The 21434-nt window shown below is 50.0% G+C and overlaps 2 protein-coding genes across 3 annotated transcripts; one reads left to right on the top strand and one right to left on the bottom strand.

Moving 5' to 3' along the window:
* Positions 1–20: 20 nt before the first annotated feature.
* LOC110497041 (cyclin-Y-like protein 1) lies at positions 21–8522 on the top strand. Of its 2 annotated transcripts, none has more exons than XR_005037367.1 (10): positions 21–883; positions 1456–1530; positions 3715–3755; positions 3892–3989; positions 4078–4113; positions 4930–4981; positions 5078–5197; positions 6510–6676; positions 7632–7946; positions 7986–8522. XR_005037367.1 is itself a non-coding variant. In XM_036951769.1 (10 exons), exons 1-10 carry the CDS (start codon positions 721–723, stop codon positions 8139–8141), a joined length of 1032 nt encoding a protein of 343 aa, XP_036807664.1. In that variant the 5' UTR covers positions 28–720; the 3' UTR covers positions 8142–8522. The 2 variants fall into 2 exon arrangements, 1 of the variants encoding a protein (XP_036807664.1); XM_036951769.1 differs by having other exon boundaries at positions 28–883; positions 7632–7794; positions 8025–8522.
* Positions 8523–12737: 4215 nt separating this feature from the next.
* Positions 12738–15336, bottom strand: LOC110495585 (frizzled-5). The gene is made up of 2 exons (XM_036951768.1): positions 14876–15336; positions 12738–14686 (listed from the first exon to the last, which is right to left on the bottom strand). The coding sequence occupies exon 2, from the start codon at positions 14668–14670 to the stop codon at positions 12880–12882; it is 1791 nt and encodes a 596-aa protein (XP_036807663.1). The 5' UTR covers positions 14671–14686; positions 14876–15336; the 3' UTR covers positions 12738–12879.
* Between the last annotated feature and the right edge of the window lie 6098 nt (positions 15337–21434).

The raw sequence follows: 21434 nt of genomic DNA, 5'->3' as shown, positions 1-21434 counted from the left end.
CAGCCAATGGTAATTGACGTGCGTCAAAATGGGCCGTTCTTGAGGGCGTTCCTTCCTAGTTGGCTTTGGCTGGAGTGGGAATCAGCTGTTAGCAGGCTAGCTTGTCGTCTCAAATCTGAGCATTATACATTTCTGTGTACGGTGAACGACCATACCTAGAACATTTGCTGAGACGAAGGAATTCGGCATATTCTCTGACTGCAATGCAGCGCAAGAATAGCTAGATCAAGTGGACCGGCATAAATAGCCAGTTAGCTGACGCCTGGATTAGCGTTAGCCGGGTGTAGGGCTAGCTAGCAAACTACGTCTGGTTTATGAAGACCAGATTTATGTTTTTTAACGTATCAGCTGTCTAGCAGCTTCAGCTAGGCTTTTTAAAACCGAGTAAAACGTGTTGCTATTAACGGTTAAACCGGTGTCCTAGCGTTGCCAGCCTTTGGATTAGTTTAGTGGTCAAGCCTGTATCTGGCCGACGTATCAATGCGCTACTCGCCATGCCTTTGCGCACACGCCCTGAACAAGACAGGGATTCAACTGTTCAGTTTGAATTGTGTGTTGTAGATATGAACCCCGATATGTGGCTGCTACTCATGTATTTAAAATTGAATGTGTCATTTTGAGACCAGACATCACTGACAGTCTGATGTTATAGACGAGTGGACGGTTCTTTCAGATATCTGGGGTGTAGTCAGTAGTAGGACTTTAGCAAATTGTTTAATCATGGGGGCTACAGTGTCATGCTGCATGTCCCCCGGCGGGAGTCCAAAGCTTGCAAGGAGAGCAGTCGAGCTCGACGACTACCCAATAACCACCACTGGCGACGACGTAAGCGAGGACACGGGCACCTATCTGCAGCACATCAGCGATAGAGAGGTCCCGGATGGTAGGTGTACTTTTTGGATAAGCTGGAGTGGAGGGGTATACGTCATGGTCACGCCTCTCTGAACAGCCAAGACATGCATGAAAGGGGAAAGGAAGATATTGCTTGCTGTTAACGCACAATGCATACATCACACACCAGTTTATGACCTGTTGCACTATTGATTGTTCAGTCATATTGGTTCAGCTATTCCAAGATATCCTGCAGAGTAACCAGCATTGTTTTGGCTTCAGCTATAGCCTGCAGAGTATCTAGCGTTGTTTTTGCTTCAGCTATAGCCTGCAGAGTATCTAGCACCTCTCTGATTCAGAGGGGCTGAGTGAAATGCGGATGACACATTTCAGTTGAATACATACAGTTGGACAACTGACTAGGTATCCCCCTTTCCCAGAGTATAGTGAGTGTCATGATATCAAGTCACAAGGTGCACCCCCAGAAGTAATGATCTGTAATCAGTCAGTAGTATACTGTATCTCACTCTGTTTTCAGATACACATGGTGCATATAGTTGGGATACGTGTGCATTTCTTGTGGTGTTGGTGATAAAATAGGTGTGTATTTCTTGTTTCTTTCAGAATTGGCGCAGGAGTCGAACCCATCCGATAATGCCAGAGCCAGCACAATCTTCCTCAACAAGTCTCAGACTGATGGTAAGTGTGTAGCGGTATTGTTAGATGGGTAAATAAAATAATTTTTGTTCTGGTGCCAGGCAGGCAGGTATTAACCCTGCTGAAAGGCAAATAATAGGATAGATCGTTCTGCTACCAGAAACACACATCAGCAGAAGAGACTGTCTAGAGTGAAGACTGTTGGTCAGATGGCAAGTAGAAAGGATAAGAGACACCATATAAAACACATGTCACAGCACAGCGGTAACCCAACCAATAATACCACCTACAATAATAATGGCAGAGCAATTTAAAAGGCAACTTCATAGAAACAATTGACAAGAAAGAACCCACTCATAACCCTTAGAGAATTTGCAATATTCGGTATTACCTCCCAGTGAGGGGGGGGGGTTGTTCTACTCTTCTCGGCCAAATGTCAGTAGGTCCACACCAAATCAATACAGTTCAAACAACAACCTCCCTTTAACTACAATGTCAACCCAAACATGTCTGGCAGGTCAGTAGTAGTCCAGCGCCACTGAACATCAAAGGGACTGCATTGGGGAGGAGTGCTGCAGTGTAAAGCACAGAGAGGAGAGGAGGGGGTCTTAGCTGTTGCACGGATTGTCCGTCGGATACACCTGATGGTTGGTTTGTTTGTCAAGGCTTCGCAACAATGTTGCTACCACTCCATGTGATCAATGACAGGAGCGCTCCCAAAAGATACACCCCCCACCAAGAGAGCTCACACTGTCGTTCCACCTCACACCGGGGTTCCACCCCCCCACCTAGAGAGCTCACACCGGCGTTCCACCTCACACCGGGGTTCCACCCCCCCACCTAGAGAGCTCACACCGGGGTTCCACCCCCCCACCTAGAGAGCTCACACCGGGGTTCCACCCCCCCACCTAGAGAGCTCACACCGGGGTTCCACCCCCCCACCTAGAGAGCTCACACCGGGGTTCCACCCCCCCACCTAGAGAGCTCACACCGGGGTTCCACCCCCCCACCTAGAGAGCTCACACCGGGGTTCCACCCCCCCACCTAGAGAGCTCACACCGGGGTTCCACCCCCCCACCTAGAGAGCTCACACCGGGGTTCCACCCCCCCACCTAGAGAGCTCACACCGGCGTTCCACCCCCCCCACCTAGAGAGCTCACACCGGGGTTCCACCCCCCCACCTAGAGCTCACACTGGGGTTCCACCCCCCCACCTAGAGAGCTCACACCGGGGTTCCACCCCCCCACCTAGAGAGCTCACACCGGGGTTCCACCCCCCCACCTAGAGAGCTCACACCGGGGTTCCACCCCCCCACCTAGAGAGCTCACACCGGGGTTCCACCCCCCCACCTAGAGAGCTCACACCGGCGTTCCACCCCCCCCACCTAGAGAGCTCACACCGGGGTTCCACCCCCCCACCTAGAGCTCACACTGGGGTTCCACCCCCCCCACCTAGAGAGCTCACACCGGCGTTCCACCCCCCACCTAGAGAGCTCACACCGGCGTTCCACCCCCCACCTAGAGAGCTCACACCGGCGTTCCACCCCCCACCTAGAGAGCTCACACCACCCCCCACCTAGAGAGCTCACACCACCCCCCACCTAGAGAGCTCACACCACCCCCCACCTAGAGAGCTCACACCACCCCCCGACCTAGAGAGCTCACACCACCCCCCACCTAGAGAGCTCACACCACCCCCCGACCTAGAGAGCTCACACCACCCCCCACCTAGAGAGCTCACACCGGCGTTCCACTTCAACACTTTACGAAGCTGAACATAAACAAGAGTTCTGCAGAGTTGCACACAGTGTCAAACTGCCGCGCCAACCGAGAGCTCTCCACAGAGTGCCGGAAGAGCTATCTTTATCTCCCCCTTCCTGACTGCTGATGCGCTCTTAAAGTGGCAGTGCACAGTGAAGGCTCCGTGCAGCATGTCGCCACAAGTGGCATGGGGATCTTCTACTTCTCATGGCTGTATCCTCTGGTTATCATGGATGTCATGAATAGAGTTGACATGATTTCTTATTCTACATGTCAGAGGGGCACGCTTGTTCTACGTAATATATTTCTTTATCTGAACGTCCCACAACGTTGTGCCATGCAGATCACGTCCCAGGTCTGGACAACAGGAGAGTCTAATGGTCACAGTCAGATTATTCAACATGTTATTCTACATGTTCAGGGAACTACCTGACCTAAGATTTGTCTGACTTTTTTTCCCCTCCAGTGCGGGAGAAAAGGAGAAGTAACTACTTAAGTAATCATCACGTGAGTAAATCCATCTGTCCAGTCGAGCGTTACTATGGCTACCCATGGACATCCACTGATCCTAATGCAGAGATGTCAGGAAGTGATGCTGTGTTTTTCCCTGTTCCATGGACTAACAACTACTCCCTTTTCCTAGACGTCTCCTGGGTTATCTAAAAAGTACAGCTCCTGCTCCACAATATTCCTTGACGATAGCACGGTCAGCCTGCCCAACCTGAAGAGTACGGTCAAATGGTGAGACCTCCTTACCTCCACGCACACGGCAGAGCAGAAAAGAGGCGGTCATTGTAAGGACTCACCGTCTTGTCTCTCTCTGTTCCAGTGTCACGTTGGCGATATACTATCACATAAAAAACAGGTAGGTTTTAGCTGTCATTTATTTCATGAGGAAAATTATATAGAGACGTGGTGAGGTAAATGGAGGAGTTTTGTGTTGATGATTTGTGTGACATGGTATCATGGTAATGAAGGTGTGTTGATTTGTGTGACATGGTATCATGGTAATGAAGGTGTGGTGATTTGTGTGACATGGTATCATGGTAATGAAGGTGTGGTGATTTGTGTGACATGGTATCATGGTAATGAAGGTGTGATGATTTGTGTGACATGGTATCATGGTGAAGGTGTGTTGATTTGTGTGACATGGTAACATGGTAATGAAGGTGTGGTGATTTGTGTGTCATGGTAATGAAGGTGTGGTGATTTGTGTGACATGGTATCATGGTAATGAAGGTGTGGTGATTTGTGTGACATGGTAATGAAGGTGTGGTGATTTGTGTGACATGGTATCATGGTGAAGGTGTGTTGATTTGTGTGACATGGTATCATGGTAATGAAGGTGTGTTGATTTGTGTGTCATGGTAATGAAGGTGTGGTGATTTGTGTGACATGGTAATGAAGGTGTGGTGATTTGTGTGACATGGTATCATGGTAATGAAGGTGTGGTGATTTGTGACATGGTATCATGTTAATGAAGGTGTGGTGATTTGTGACATGGTATCATGGTAATGAAGGTGTGGTGATTTGTGTGACATGGTATCATGGTAATGAAGGTGTGGTGATTTGTGACATGGTATCATGGTAATGAAGGTGTGGTGACATAGTAACATAGTATGGGAGTGGTCTTTGTGTGTGGGCTTGTAGCAGTAGTTTTCAGTCTTTTTTCCCTCATCAGGGATTCAAACCGTTCTCTGGACATTTTTGATGAGAAGATCCACCCATTAACGGTGAGTAGGTGGAAGAAGACTGTATACTGTATGTCTGTGTGTGTGTGCACACCAAACCTCCTGTCAGACTGACTGGCCAGGCCTCCTCTTCCTCAGAGAGAGAAGGTTCCAGAAGACTACTACAGCGTGGACCCTGAACACAAGCTCATCTACCGCTTTGTCCGCACGCTCTTCAGCTCGGCCCAGCTGACTGCTGAGTGTGCCATCGTCACCCTGGTACGTATGCCACCGTCCCCCTGGTACGTATGCCATCGTCACCCTGGTACGTATGCCACCGTCCCCCTGGTACGTATGCCACCGTCACCCTGGTACGTATGCCACCGTCCCCCTGGTACGTATGCCACCGTCCCCCTGGTACGTATGCCACCGTCCCCCTGGTACGTATGCCACCGTCCCCCTGGTACGTATGCCATCGTCACCCTGGTACGTATGCCATCGTCACCCTGGTACGTATGCCATCGTCACCCTGGTACGTATGCCACCAGTCAGTTGCCCCACCACGTATGCCACCAGTCAGTTGGCCCACCAGTCAGTTGGCCCACCAGTCAGTTGGCCCACCAGTCAGTTGGCCCACCAGTCAGTTGGCCCCACCAGTCAGTTGGCCCCACCAGTCAGTTGGCCCCACCAGTCAGTTGGCCCCACCAGTCAGTTGGCCCCACCAGTCAGTTGGCCCCACCAGTCAGTTGGCCCCACCAGTCAGTTGGCCCCACCAGTCAGTTGGCCCCACCAGTCAGTTGGCCCCACCAGTCAGTTGGCCCCACCAGTCAGTTGGCCCCACCAGTCAGTTGGCCCCACCAGTCAGTTGGCCCCACCAGTCAGTTGGCCATCACCGGGAGTTTCACTTTGGGCATGTTTAGTAGTTAAGTGTTGTGGCGCGTTGAGACCTGACGTGAGTAAAAGAGACGCTTGTTCTGCATAATAATCTATTGTGTCCTGCTGAACACCTGGCCCTGGTAACGGTGTTACTGTGTCCTGCTGAACACCTGGCCCTGGTAACGGTGTTACTGTGTCCTGCTGAACACCTGGCCCTGGTAACGGTGTTACTGTGTCCTTCTGAACACCTGGCCCTGGTAACGGTGTTACTGTGTCCAGCTGAACACCTGGCCCTGGTAACGGTGTTACTGTGTCCTGCTGAACACCTGGCCCTGGTAACGGTGTTACTGTGTCCTGCTGAACACCTGGTCCTGGTAACGGTGTTACTGTGTCCTGCTGAACACCTGGTCCTGGTAACGGTGTTACTGTGTCCTGCTGAACACCTGGTCCTGGTAACGGTGTTACTGTGTCCTGCTGAACACCTGGCCCTGGTAACGGTGTTACTGTGTCCTGCTGAACACCTGGTCCTGGTAACGGTGTTACTGTGTCCTGCTGAACACCTGGTCCTGGTAACGGTGTTACTGTGTCCTGCTGAACACCTGGCCCTGGTAACGGTGTTACTGTGTCCAGCAGTGTCCGATGAGACCGTCTCATTTACTGTGTCCAGCAGTGTCCGATGGGACCGTCTCATTTACTGTGTCCATCCTTCCCCAAGGTGTACCTGGAGCGTCTGCTGACCTACGCTGAGATGGACATCTGTCCCTGCAACTGGAAGCGGATCGTACTGGGAGCCATCCTGCTGGCGTCCAAGGTGTGGGACGACCAGGCCGTGTGGAACGTAGACTACTGCCAGATCCTCAAGGACATCACCGTGGAGGACATGTCAGTGTCCCTCTGTCCTGTCCACTCACCTGTCCCCCTGACTGCTCACCTTCACAAGTCACCCCAACCTTTAGGCATTAGACCTGAGGGTTGGATAGGTGTAAGCAAGAGGGACGACTACCATCATCCTTACAGCTCTCCAATCCTCTCATATCTAAGTGCTTAGGGCAGGGGTATTCAACTCTGACCCTACGAGGTCTCGGAGCCTGCTGATATTCTGTTCTATCTGATCATTAATTGCACCCATCTGGTGTCCCAGGTGTCTCAGTCCCTGATTTAGAGAGAACAATATAAAAAAGCAGTGGGAAGTGGCTTGGAGGTCCAGTTGAATTTGAGGGGTGTCAGGGTAGTTTTAGGATTCAGGCTGTGGGTCTCCCATAAGGCCCCCTGTCTTACCACTGTGGGCTTCTTACCACTGTGGGCTTCTTGTGGCACATCCTTGTTCAAAGGACTATATTCATACATTATAGTAGATTGATGCCGCTGACAAATGTCTCCATAGAAGTGTGCAGGAATTTATTGTTTTGGCTCACCCAAGAGTGAACTGTGAATAAAAATATATAAATCTCAATATTATGAGGTGCATTGTTAAATTGGAACGTTGCCATGTGGGTCAAAACTCATCATCTTATGTAAATCAATAAAATTAGATTTTGATTTTGCCTTGCTGGCCAGGTACATCTCAAAAGTCTTCCCTCGATTCCTTGCGTCCTCAACCCTCTCCCCGAGAACTCACTTCCCTCTGACGTTTTGAAAAGGAGGCTGGGAGAGTATGGAGGATAAGACTGCTGAGATTTATGCTCTACCCCTCTCTCTCTCTACCTGTACCCCTCTCTCTCTCTACCTGTACCCCTCTCTCTCTCTACCTGTACCCCTCTCTCGCTCTCGCTCTCTCTCTCTGCCTGTACCCCTCTCTCTACCTGTACCCCTCTCTCTCTCTCTCTACATCTCACAGGAATGAGATGGAGAGGCACTTCCTGGAGCTGCTTCAGTTCAACATCAACGTGCCGGCCAGCGTCTACGCCAAGTACTACTTTGACCTGCGCTCCCTGGCCGACGACAACAACCTCAACTTCCCCCTGGAGCCACTTGACAACCAGCGAGCCACTAAACTGGAGGTGAGGAGAGCTTCTAGGACGGCAGGAATGAAAACACTGCTACTTGGCAAGAGGGGAGTTTAATGGTTGTCCTGGTTGACTTGGTCCTGTTCAGAAACAACCCCAGCCCCTACTCCCCTACTATCATGTAGTTACTAAAAAATTGTTCCCAGGCTATCTCTGGGCTGTAATAAGTGTTGTTGCGTTCCCAGGCTATCTCTGGGCTGTAATAAGTGTTGTTGCGTTCCCAGGCTATCTCCAGACTGTGTGAGGACAAATACAAGGATCTGGGCAAGGTGACCATAAGGAGGTCCCTCAGCGCAGACAATCTGGTGGGTGTCCGAACCACCCACGCCGTGCTGTCCTAAAGCTGGACCTGCTACACACACAGGACAGGCTGAGGATGCACCGAAGGTCTTCCTAAACTAGACACTCACTGGCACCATCGACACACACAGCTGGTCCCAAATCACGCCCAGATCTGTATGGTGGCAGCTCCACCACTGATACTTACTCATACACTCCAGATCTGCAAGAAGGGTTGGAGTGTCTGACACCACACACTGACCATGGTGAGGAAGCCTCTAACTACCCTGTGGTGTAGTTTGGCACACGGACAGATGGTGATGTAGGGTGGTTTTCTTTGCTTACTGTGTAGGCCCTTTAGCTGGGAAATGTATCGGTTTTTAATTGAACATATTTTCAGTTGCTGTTTATTTCAAATAAACCGTAATAAACTATCAAATCTGTGTATGGTGTCTCATTTCTAGATAAGATGCATGATGTTATGGTGTCAGTCCTGGGTTTACTTTAGCCTGTCTGTGGTGCCAGCTGGGTGGGGTTGGCAGTTCTGGGTTTACTTTAGCCTGTCTGTGGTGCCAGCTGGGTGGGGTTGGCAGTTCTGGGTTTACTTTAGCCTGTCTGTGGTGCCAGCTGGGTGGGGTTGGCAGTTCTGGGTTTACTTTAGCCTGTCTGGGGTGCCAGCTGGGTGGGGTTGGCAGTTCTGGGTTTACTTTAGCCTGTCTGGAGTGCCAGCTGGGTGGGGTTGGCAGTTCTGGGTTTACTTTAGCCTGTCTGGAGTGCCAGCTGGGTGGGGTTGGCAGTTCTGGGTTTACTTTAGCCTGTCTGGAGTGCCAGCTGGGTGGGGTTGGCAGTTCTGGGTTTACTTTAGCCTGTCTGGAGTGCCAGCTAGGTGGGGTTGGCAGTTCTGGGTTTACTTTAGCCTGTCTGGAGTGCCAGCTAGGTGGGGTTGGCAGTTCTGGGTTTACTTTAGCCTGTCTGGAGTGCCAGCTGGGTGGGGTTGGCAGTTCTGCAGCTGTTCTATTGGTTTCATGTGCCAGGTTAAGCTCAATCAAGCCCTGTATTTGAAATTACTTCAAATAAATTGGGCTGATTTTATTTTCCCATTGGTTTTTCATAGATTAGACTGGAGAAGCGTAGGCTCCATAAGCAGTCTGATGGTTTTTAGAATCAGACCAACCCACGACAGAACATACTCCAGATTCACACGTTTATTATTCTCTACCTGGGTTACAGGCTACATAGTTTAACATGCCAGAATTAGACAAGGCAATTTTTTAAAAAGAGAATCGCATGTACACTGATCCATTCAGTTGATTTATTAGGTATATAAGACACAGGCCATTCGATAAATGGGATGCTACAGGTAGATTATGGTTAACACATTTGCAGGGAAAAAACAAGATAGTGAAAGGACAATGTGCTGCTGTAATTACTAGAACCCACCACATGGAGGCAGAAGAGGCTACAACAGTGGTCTATAAAGTGGTAATTGCACCTTTTAAAGAGGCACTCAAGTCTCAGTAGGTGGTCCAGGTAAGTAATCACAGCACAAGTGGTGGGGGGGGGGGGTCTGTATTGCTCGTCAAGCAAGGGGGAGAACGATGAAATTCTGGATTCCAATCAGACCAACTCAGTTAACACTATTTTCCTCACTTTCACCCTTTGTGTTCTTGGGATATCAATTTAACAGGAAAAGTAAAACATTGAGTGGTGACACCTCAATTCATCTGGGCTTTTTAAACTGACTTCATATTAAAAATCTGCACATAATCATAAATGGGTAGTGAAATTCCTTCATCCTAACAAGGCGTTACTGTGTCCATAAAAATTTCAAGAGTGAAATGTCCTTTTAGGAAGGCCACTTTAAATAAAATGACAAATAGCAATTCTCCATCTTTATTCCGTATAGAAGAATACCATGCCACTTATCTCCAGGTTAATGACGTGATTGGATTCCTAACCATTATGTTTCAGGTTAAGAACATACTAGCAAAACATGCCATGTAAAAATTCTAGAGACCTATTGAGCTGTCCCCCCCCCCCAGATAATTTAAAAACACCTTTTAAAAAGTTCCAACTTCAGGGGAAATCTCCTGCAATGAGTCTAGAATGAGAAGTAGGAAATATAATACAAAATACTTCTATATTGCCACAATTTGTTTAAACATGTCCTTATGTGAAGACAATAGTTTACATCATTTACAATCTGTTCAATAAATTAAATTAACGTCCATCTAGTTTCCGTCGGCCACTCTGTGGAGCACCATGAGTCTGACAAGAGTCCATCCAGTCAATCTCTGTGGAGCACCATGAGTCTGACAAGCGTCCATCCAGTCAATCTCTGTGGAGCACCATGAGTCTGACAAGCGTCCATCCAGTCAATCTCTGTGGAGCACCATGAGTCTGACAAGCGTCCATCCAGTCAATCTCTGTGGAGCACCATGAGTCTGACAAGCGTCCATCCAGTCAATCTCTGTGGAGCACCATGAGTCTGACAAGCGTCCATCCAGTCAATCTCTGTGGAGCACCATGAGTCTGACAAGAGCCCATCCAGTCAATCTCTGTGGAGCACCATGAGTCTGACAAGAGCCCATCCAGTCAATCTCTGTGGAGCACCATGAGTCTGACAAGAGCCCATCCAGTCAATCTCTGTGGAGCACCATGAGTCTGACAAGAGCCCATCCAGTCAATCTCTGTGGAGCACCATGAGTCTGACAAGAGCCCATCCAGTCAATCTCTGTGGAGCACCATGAGTCTGACAAGAGCCCATCCAGTCAATCTCTGTGGAGCACCATGAGTCTGACAAGCGTCCATCCAGTCAATCTCTGTGGAGCACCATGAGTCTGACAAGAGCCCATCCAGTCAATCTCTGTGGAGCACCATGAGTCTGACAAGCGTCCATCCAGTCAATCTCTGTGGAGCACCATGAGTCTGACAAGAGCCCATCCAGTCAATCTCTGTGGAGCACCATGAGTCTGACAAGCATCCATCCAGTCAATCTCTGTGGAGCACCATGAGTCTGACAAGCGTCCATCCAGTCAATCTCTGTGGAGCACCATGAGTCTGACAAGCGTCCATCCAGTCAATCTCTGTGGAGCACCATGAGTCTGACAAGAGCCCATCCAGTCAATCTCTGTGGAGCACCATGAGTCTGACAAGAGCCCATCCAGTCAATCTCTGTGGAGCACCATGAGTCTGACAAGAGCCCATCCAGTCAATCTCTGTGGAGCACCATGAGTCTGACAAGAGCCCATCCAGTCAATCTCTGTGGAGCACCATGAGTCTGACAAGCGTCCATCCAGTCAATCTCTGTGGAGCACCATGAGTCTGACAAGAGCCCATCCAGTCAATCTCTGTGGAGCACCATGAGTCTGACAAGCGTCCATCCAGTCAATCTCTGTGGAGCACCATGAGTCTGACAAGAGCCCATCCAGTCAATCTCTGTGGAGCACCATGAGTCTGACAAGAGCCCATCCAGTCAATCTCTGTGGAGCACCATGAGTCTGACAAGAGCCCATCCAGTCAATCTCTGTGGAGCACCATGAGTCTGACAAGCGTCCATCCAGTCAATCTCTGTGGAGCACCATGAGTCTGACAAGAGCCCATCCAGTCAATCTCTGTGGAGCACCATGAGTCTGACAAGCGTCCATCCAGTCAATCTCTGTGGAGCACCATGAGTCTGACAAGCGTCCATCCAGTCAATCTCTGTGGAGCACCATGAGTCTGACAAGCGTCCATCCAGTCAATCTCTGTGGAGCACCATGAGTCTGACAAGCGTCCATCCAGTCAATCTCTGTGGAGCACCATGAGTCTGACAAGCGTCCATCCAGTCAATCTCTGTGGAGCACCATGAGTCTGACAAGAGCCCATCCAGTCAATCTCTGTGGAGCACCATGAGTCTGACAAGCATCCATCCAGTCAATCTCTGTGGAGCACCATGAGTCTGACAAGCGTCCATCCAGTCAATCTCTGTGGAGCACCATGAGTCTGACAAGCGTCCATCCAGTCAATCTCTGTGGAGCACCATGAGTCTGACAAGCGTCCATCCAGTCAATCTCTGTGGAGCACCATGAGTCTGACAAGAGCCCATCCAGTCAATCTCTGTGGAGCACCATGAGTCTGACAAGCGTCCATCCAGTCAATCTCTGTGGAGCACCATGAGTCTGACAAGCGTCCATCCAGTCAATCTCTGTGGAGCACCATGAGTCTGACAAGCGTCCATCCAGTCAATCTCTGTGGAGCACCATGAGTCTGACAAGCGTCCATCCAGTCAATCTCTGTGGAGCACCATGAGTCTGACAAGCGTCCATCCAGTCAATCTCTGTGGAGCACCATGAGTCTGACAAGCGTCCATCCAGTCAATCTCTGTGGAGCACCATGAGTCTGACAAGCGTCCATCCAGTCAATCTCTGTGGAGCACCATGAGTCTGACAAGCGTCCATCCAGTCAATCTCTGTGGAGCACCATGAGTCTGACAAGCGTCCATCCAGTCAATCTCTGTGGAGCACCATGAGTCTGACAAGCGTCCATCCAGTCAATCTCTGTGGAGCACCATGAGTCTGACAAGCGTCCATCCAGTCAATCTCTGTGGAGCACCATGAGTCTGACAAGCGTCCATCCAGTCAATCTCTGTGGAGCACCATGAGTCTGACAAGCGTCCATCCAGTCAATCTCTGTGGAGCACCATGAGTCTGACAAGCGTCCATCCAGTCAATCTCTGTGGAGCACCATGAGTCTGACAAGCGTCCATCCAGTCAATCTCTGTGGAGCACCATGAGTCTGACAAGCATCCATCCAGTCTGGTCACACAGATGGGTGCGACAGGGACTTGTGCTCAGACTGCGAGGGGAGCAGCCCGGTGCGTGTCGTGAGGGATGTGCTGGCCTCGCTGTATACAGACGCGCTGGACGGTTTGTGGCCCCAGCAGGGACATGAACAACAGCACCTCCCCAGGAACAACCTCCACGACTCCAGAGTCTTCCCCGACCACACCCACACCCCCGAGGTGATCCCCACCACCAGGCTCATAAAGTACTTCAGCATGAAGATGGCGTGGTCTGGCCCTAGGCCTAGCCTCTCTCTCTCAGCCTGGCAGGAGCAGGAAAGACCCCTGTCCCACTGGGGCCTGAGGTGCTGCTCGTACACCAGACAGGCCACCACCACCGCGGCAGGGACCGTGTAGAGGACGGTAAAGAGGCCCAGCCTTAACATCAGCTTCTCCAGCTTGTCCGTCTTGGTCCCCCCCTGCTTGATGACGCTGCGGATGCGGAACAACGACACAAACCCCGCTAGGAGGAAGAGGGAGCCTGTGAAGAGGTAGACCACCAGGGGAGCAAGCACGAAGCCCCGCAGGCTCTCCACACTCTGGTTGCCCACGTAGCATATCCCTGCCACAGGGTCTCCGTCAGCAGCGCTCAGGGCCAGCACGGCGATGGTCTTGACGCTGGGCACCAGCCAGGCGGCCAGGTGGAAGTACTGCGAGTACCCGGCGATGGCCTCGTTGCCCCACTTCATACCCGCCGCCAGGAACCAGGTGAGCGAGAGCACCACCCACCAGATTGCGCCGGCCATGCCAAAGAAGTAGACCAGCAGGAACACCAAGGTGCACAGGCCGGCAGGGCCCGAAGCGTCGTACAGCACATGCCCGCCGTCCTCGGAGCACGCCACACGCTCGTGGCCCGCCGCCAGCCGCACCATGTATCCCAGGGAGATGAAGAGGTAGCAGGCAGCCAGGTAGACGATAGGCAGCTCGGGGTAGGAGAAGCGGTCGCGGTCAATCAGGAACGTGACCACCGTAGTTAGGGTCGAGACGAAGCAGAGGACCGACCACAGGCCGATCCAGAGGGAGGTGAAGGCGTGTTCGTCTGGGGTGAAGTAGGGCTGACGGCAGGGCTGGGCGCAGTTCTCCACGGGGCCTGTGTGGACGCCGCGGCCGTACAGTGAGCGGGCCTCATGCTTGACGGACACCAGGGGGTGGCGACAGCGGCAGCCGCGTTGTTCACAGTCCTGGTGGTGGTGACTGTGGTGGGGTTTGGGCAGGAGATGCGGCCTGCGGCGGGCTGGGTTGCGGTAGGGGGCTTTGGGGGTAGGCTTCGGGGGGAAGGCCGGGCCTGGGGACAGAGTAGTGGCGTCACTGCTGTTCCGGTCCATACAGAGGAGGTCAGCATCACCCAGCTCTGGTAGCCCCTCGCAGCTCATCCTCTCGGGCCATTCAAACCCATACTGGCTCATCAGGGGGGAGCAGCCACGCTTGGCCCGCTCGCACACGGAGCGGCACGGGGGCAGAGGCTTGCGATAGTCCGGGATGCAGATTGGGGTGTACATGCTGCAGAGGAAGAAGAGCAGGTCAGGGGAACAGTGGATGCGCACCAGCGGCCAGAACTGGTGCACCTCCAGCCCCACCTCGTCCTGAGTGTCGTGGTTAAACTGGTTGGGCGTGTAGGTCAGGTTGTAGCCGATGCCCTTGCACATGGGGACCGTGATGGGTTCACACACGATGGCCTTGGAGGCAGCGCGCACCAGTAGTGCGCGCATCAGCAGGAGTAGGCACGGAACGCTGATGTAAAGAGGGCAGATGTGCGTCATGGTCGCCATGGAAGCTCCTCCAACGCTGTGGATTTCCACAAAAAAATATAATTGAGGTTATTGGACAGGAAATGCGCTCTGAACGTTTGAAACGTTGTATTACTGTTTCTATGTTCTATCAATAATACATCCAATGCACTTTGGGTCTTATTCACTCACACGTAAAGGCTAAGAAATACAGTGATGAAACAAGTTGATCAAATGTATAACTCACCAAGTCGATCACACGGGAAAATGTAAGCTACCTCATCAATATGCAATGCCAATCAAAGAGAGAAGCGCGATCTTGCCACCACTAAATTCACTCCCAGTGTACCTTTAGGAAACGCGCCTCCGGTGCAATCAAATAAAGTCCATTTCGACTCGATAATGCAGACGGAATTTTCAGGCAGCAACGCCTAATCCTTGCGCCACACTTTTTCTTTCAACAATATTTAGTGAAACAGCCTCCTATTCTCAGAAAAAAACCTACACTCCACGACTGTCTTCCCTCGTGCGTCTTCTTGCTCCGGCTCCTAACCATATCGACTAACAACACCGTGGCCGCTTACTCTGGACAGCCACGCCCACAGGGCTGCGTCCTCTCCAATAGGAATCTGCTTACACCCTGAACGACTCAATCAGTACATTCTTTACCCATAACCTACTTATCACATAAGGTAATATCATTCCTTATTTTTATAGGCCTACAATCTATGTAACATCACCAGTAAAGTTAGACAATGTTTAAAGTAGTGTTGTGACCAACAATCCATTAATTCCTTTTACCATAACCTTATCAGATCCCCCCCCCCCCCCCCCCCCCCCCCCCCCTTTGCCCTCAGAACAGCCTCAGTTATTCAGGGTATGGACTCTACAAGGTGTCTAAAGTGTTCCACAGGGATGCTGGTCCATGTTGACTCCAATGCTTCTCACAGTTGACTGGAAGTCCTTTGGCACACATAGGAAATTGTGACATATAATCAGACATATATCTTTGTCCTAAACTACAGACAGAATATCAAACAGGTAGGTCTACTATAATTAATCTGTGTGTTTGTCCTGTGTGGGCTATGCTCCTATAATTAATCTGTGTGTTTGTCCTGTGTGGGCTATGCTCCTATAATTAATCTGTGTGTTTGTCCTGTGTGGGCTATGCTCCTATAATTCATCTGTGTGTTTGTCCTGTGTGGGCTATGCTCCTATAATTAATCTGTGTGTTTGTCCTGTGTGGGATATACTCCTATAATAATCTGTGTGTTTGTCCTGTTTGGGATATACTCCTATAATAATCTGTGTGTTTGTCCTGTGTGTGATATACTCCTATAATAATCTGTGTGTTTGTCCTGTGTGGGATATACTCCTATAATAATCTGTGTGTTTGTCCTGTGTGGGATATACTCCTATAATAATCTGTGTGTTTGTCCTGTGTGGGATATACTCCTATAATAATCTGTGTGTTTGTCCTGTGTGGGATATACTCCTATAATAATCTGTGTGTTTGTCCTGTGTGGGATATACTCCTATAATAATCTGTGTGTTTGTCCTGTGTGGGATATACTCCTATAATAATCTGTGTGTTTGTCCTGTGTGGGATATACTCCTATAATAATCTGTGTGTTTGTCCTGTGTGTGATATACTCCTATAATAATCTGTGTGTTTGTCCTGTGTGGGATATACTCCTATAATTAATCTGTGTGTTTGTCCTGTGTGGGATATACTCCTATAATAATCTGTGTGTTTGTCCTGTGTGGGATATACTCCTATAATAATCTGTGTGTTTGTCCTGTGTGGGATATACTCCTATGATAATCTGTGTGTTTGTCCTGTGTGGGATATACTCCTATAATAATCTGTGTGTTTGTCCTGTGTGTGATATACTCCTATAATAATCTGTGTGTTTGTCCTGTGTGGGATATACTCCTATAATAATCTGTGTGTTTGTCCTGTGTGTGATATACTCCTATAATAATCTGTGTGTTTGTCCTGTGTGGGATATACTCCTATAATAATCTGTGTGTTTGTCCTGTGTGGGATATACTCCTATAATAATCTGTGTGTTTGTCCTGTGTGTGATATACTCCTATAATAATCTGTGTGTTTGTCCTGTGTGGGATATACTCCTATAATAATCTGTGTGTTTGTCCTGTGTGGGATATACTCCTATGATAATCTGTGTGTTTGTGGGAGGAATGCCTCTATAGGTGCTTGGACCTGTCCTGGCATGGTTCTCCCTTCCATAGATTTGGTCTCATTGCATAGTTACCTAGATTGCCAAATTTAACATATGGGTGTTCTGAGGTTATTCTGAACAGAACTGAAGATAAAGTCCTCTACAAATAAAATGACAAATGAATTCTAAATGAAAACCTGTTGGTTACATGTCCTATGTCAGGTTGAGTCACACTGTGTTGTTGAGAGTTACTGTTGGGAGCAGAAGATTCCTGTCTGGAGCCCAGTGAGGGATGGATAGAATCTACTCTGTTACGTGCATGTGAATGTAGGTGTGTGTACATGCTTGCTTGTACGTGCGTTTGTATGCACTAGAGGAGGCTGGTGGGAGGAACTAAAGGAGGATAGGCTCATTGTAATGGCTGGAAAGGAGTGAATGGAACGGAGTTAAACACATGAAGCATCTGGAAACCCCACGTTTGACTCCGGTCCATCGATTCCAATCCAGCCATTACAATGAGCCCGTCCTCCTATAGCTCCTCCCACCAGTCTCCTCTGGTATACACGTACGTGTGTCTATCTGTGAAAGGACAACCCTATGGGCTGCGCTGGTTCGTCGCTGTCTCTCTGTGTCTCCTGCTGCCCTCATTGTCCAAGGCTCTTTTGTTTTCTGTTTCTGATGGCATCTCTCAGGCCTCTTGTCGTTAGGAGACTAGATGAGCGTCTGATTGCTCTGTGGGCCACTGGACAATCACAAAGAGGGCTTTGCAGCTCGCTACAGTTGAGCCATTGTGGACATGGCCCCTGGACTAATTGGCATTGACAATTAAGCATGTTGGAATACAAGGTCCATTTTCTCAGCAGAGGAAGGAGGGAAAATGGGCTGAGTCAGGCAGTTCAGTACATGCAGTACAGTATACACACAAGCAGACACAAAACACACACACACACAGATGAAAAACACACACACACAAGCAGACACAAAACACACACACACACACACACAGAGGCAACACACACACACACACACACAGGCAAAACACACACACACACAGGCAAAACACACACACACACACACACACACACACACACACACACACACACACACACACACACACACACACACACACACACACACACACACACACACAGAGGCAAAACACACACACACAGAGGCAAAACACACACACATACATGCAAAACACACACACACAGAGGCATTGTGGGAAACTGAAGAACTGAAGAATGCCAAACCAATGTACCGTTCACTGAGGGGAAACACACATATCATACAGGACAGTATGCACACGCACACTCACTTGCATTGTTGAAAAATCTATGTACTGTTCACTGAGGTGAAATCCCACAACAGGCCACAGTGAAGACTGGAGTGCTGTGAGCAGTAGTAAAACCAGTGTTTATCTCAACCTGCAGTAAGGCAGGCCTGTATGATCAAAGTGTGGTAGCTGTCTGACATCATGACGTGACAGCTCTAGGTGATTGAGGGACAGTCTCAGTGTTCACAGGGAACGGAACTACAGTAAACATGAGTATGGATTCAGTTGAAACATTCACACACAGCCATCCATTGTGTTCAAGTCTGCTTGGAACATGGTGATATCATTTAGCAAAGAGGTTCAAAGGTGGAACTTGAGATCTAACAAGTGAGCAACAATGCCCTCATGCCATTCTGACTGATTTATGGGTACTGTACAGTGTATAGCCCATGGTGGCGACCCAAAGGATTCCCTATATAGTGCACTAGTTTTGACCAGGGCCCAATAGGGCTCTGGTCAAAAGTAGTTCACTGTGAAGGGAGTAGGGTGCTATTTGGGATGCAGTCAAGTCTACTCTGCAGCCAATGCCAGCGTTGGTGTGATTAGTGGACTATTTATTTATGTCTCTAGGGTGTGTCTGACACAAGTACTGTATGCTATTACTCACTGAACAAATCCACATCCTGGACATCAGCTGATAGGATACAATAGAATAGGACTTTGTTAGTCTTCTACTTGTTGTCTCCAGGGCTCAGCGGCAGGAGACAGACAGTACCTCAGAAAGCCCCAGGACTCAGCGTTAGGAGACGGTACCTCAGAAAGCCCCAGGGCTCAGCGGCAGGAGACAGTACCTCAGAAAGCCCCAGGACTCAGCGGCAGGAGACAGTACCTCAGAAAGCCCCAGGGCTCAGCGGCAGGAGACGGTACCTCAGAAAGCCCCAGGACTCAGCGGCAGGAGACGGTACCTCAGAAAGCCCCAGGACACAGTGGCAGGAGACTGTACGTCAGAAAGCCCCAGGACACAGAGGCAGGAGACGGTACCTCAGAAAGCCCCAGGACACAGTGACAGGAGACGGATCCTCAGAAAGCCCCAGGGCTCAGCGTTAGGAGACGGTACCTCAGAAAGCTCCAGGGCTCAGAGTTAGGAGACGGTACCTCAGAAAGCTCCAGGGCTCAGCGGCAGGAGACGGTACCTCAGAAAGCAGCAACCTTATGGTTGACATTTTACCTACAAGTTGTTATTGCCCGGTCCGGGACTCTCTGAAAAGGTCCTAGCAGTCCCTTCCCATGGAGCATACTGTGTAAGATGCAGCTCTCTTTCTCTCTCCCTCGCTATCTCTCTCTTTCACACACACACACACACACACACACACACACACACACACACACACACACACACACACACACACACACACACACACACACACACACACACACACACACACACACACACACACACACACACACACACACACACACACACACACACACACACACACACACACACTTTCTAAACCAGAGGCCCTGGGGACTGAGCCCTCAGTAGTCCAGTCTTTCTAAACCAGAGGCCCAGGGGACTGAGCCCTCAGTAGTACAGTCTTTCTGAACCACAGGCCCTGGGGACTGAGCCTTCAGTAGTCCAGTCTTTCTAAACCAGAGGCCCAGGGGACTGAGCCCTCAGTAGTACAGTCTTTCTGAACCACAGGCCCTGGGGACTGAGCCTTCAGTAGTCCAGTCTTTCTAAACCAGAGGCCCTGGGGACTGAGCCCTCAGTAGTCCAGTCTTTCTAAACCAGAGGCCCAGGGGACTGAGCCCTCAGTAGTCCAGTCTTTCTGAACCAGAGGCCCTGGGGACTGAGCCTTCAGTAGTCCAGTGTTTCTGTGGGAAGAGCAGCAGTGTGTACACGCCTCACTGACTGCCACAATGCCAGGGTCACTGAAATACTGAAATAAAAGTACCTAATGAAGTTTCTCAACGATAACGCTTTGATGCAACTGTGCTCTAACTGAAGAACAGGAGGAACAGTTTGGCAAGGAGAGGGAGGGGAAAGATAGGGGGGACCTTCCCAGAGTAACGAGAGAAGAGAGGGCAAGCTTTGATGTTGGAGCGACGCTGTAGTGTAAACCTTTGATTTATATAACAACTCGCTCACTCCCATCCTCCCCCCTCCTCCTTCCATACATTACCTTCAGTACCACTTCCTCCATCCTCCCCCCTCCTCCTTCCATACATTACCTTCAGTACCACTTCCTCCATCCTCCCCATCCTCCTTCCATACATTACCTTCAGTACCACTTCCTCCATCCTCCCCCATCCTCCTTCCATACATTACCTTCAGTACCACTTCCTCCATCCTCCCCCCTCCTCCTTCCATACATTACCTTCAGTACCACTTCCTCCATCCTCCCCCCTCCTCCTTCCATACCTTACCTTCAGTACCACTTCCTCCATCCTCCTTCCATACATTACCTTCAGTACCACTTCCTCCATCCTCCCCCCTACTCTGTCCATACATTACCTTCAGTACCACTTCCTCCATCCTCCCCCCTCCTCCTTCCATACCTTACCTTCAGTACCACTTCCTCCATCCTCCCCCCTACTCTGTCCATACATTACCTTCAGTACCACTTCCCCCCTCCTCCTTCCATACATTACCTTCAGTACCACTTCCTCCATCCTCCCCCCTACTCTGTCCATACATTACCTTCAGTACCACTTCCTCCATCCTCCCCCATCCTCCTTCCATACATTACCTTCAGTACCACTTCCTCCATCCTCCCCCCTACTCCTTCCATACATTACCTTCATTACCACTTCCCCCCTCCTCCTTCCATACATTACCTTCAGTACACTTCCTCCATCCTCCTTCAATACCTTACCTTCAGTACCACTTCCTCCATCCTCCCCCCTCCTCCTTCCATACATTACCTTCAGTACCACTTCCTCCATCCTCCTTCAATACCTTACCTTCAGTACCACTTCCTCCATCCTCCCCCCTCCTCCTTCCATACCTTACCTTCAGTACCACTTCCTCCATCCTCCTTCCATACATTACCTTCAGTACCACTTCCTCCATCCTCCCCCCTCCTCCTTCCATACCTTACCTTCAGTACCACTTCCTCCATCCTCCTCCTTCCATACCTTACCTTCAGTACCACTTCCTCCATCCTCCCCCCTCCTCCTTCCATACATTACCTTCAGTACCACTTCCTCCATTCCCATTCCCCTCCAATCCAACCTTAGTCTAAGCATTGTTTGTTGGAGGGCCAGACCCCTTCAAGTGGTTTCTCCTTTCTTCTCTCTTCTCTTTTATCGAGCCTCCATGAATAAGAACCCTTTGAATT

The sequence above is a fragment of the Oncorhynchus mykiss genome, chromosome 18 (genome assembly GCF_013265735.2).
Source record: "Oncorhynchus mykiss isolate Arlee chromosome 18, USDA_OmykA_1.1, whole genome shotgun sequence".
Classification (NCBI taxonomy): domain Eukaryota; kingdom Metazoa; phylum Chordata; class Actinopteri; order Salmoniformes; family Salmonidae; genus Oncorhynchus; species Oncorhynchus mykiss.
This window is presented reverse-complemented; position numbering and strand designations above follow the sequence as displayed.

What these genes read in the sequence shown, in the direction of transcription:
- LOC110497041 (XM_036951769.1), top strand. Translation starts at nt 721, where the DNA reads ATGGGGGCTACAGTGTCATGCTGCATGTCCCCCGGCGGGAGTCCAAAG. An exon ending in CAACAAGTCTCAGACTGATG is followed by an intron (nt 1,531 to 3,714) that starts GTAAGTGTGTAG and finishes TTTCCCCTCCAG; the next exon opens with TGCGGGAGAAAAGGAGAAGT. An exon ending in ACTACTTAAGTAATCATCAC is followed by an intron (nt 3,756 to 3,891) that starts GTGAGTAAATCC and finishes CCCTTTTCCTAG; the next exon opens with ACGTCTCCTGGGTTATCTAA.
- LOC110495585 (XM_036951768.1), bottom strand. Translation starts at nt 14,670, where the DNA reads ATGGCGACCATGACGCACATCTGCCCTCTTTACATCAGCGTTCCGTGC.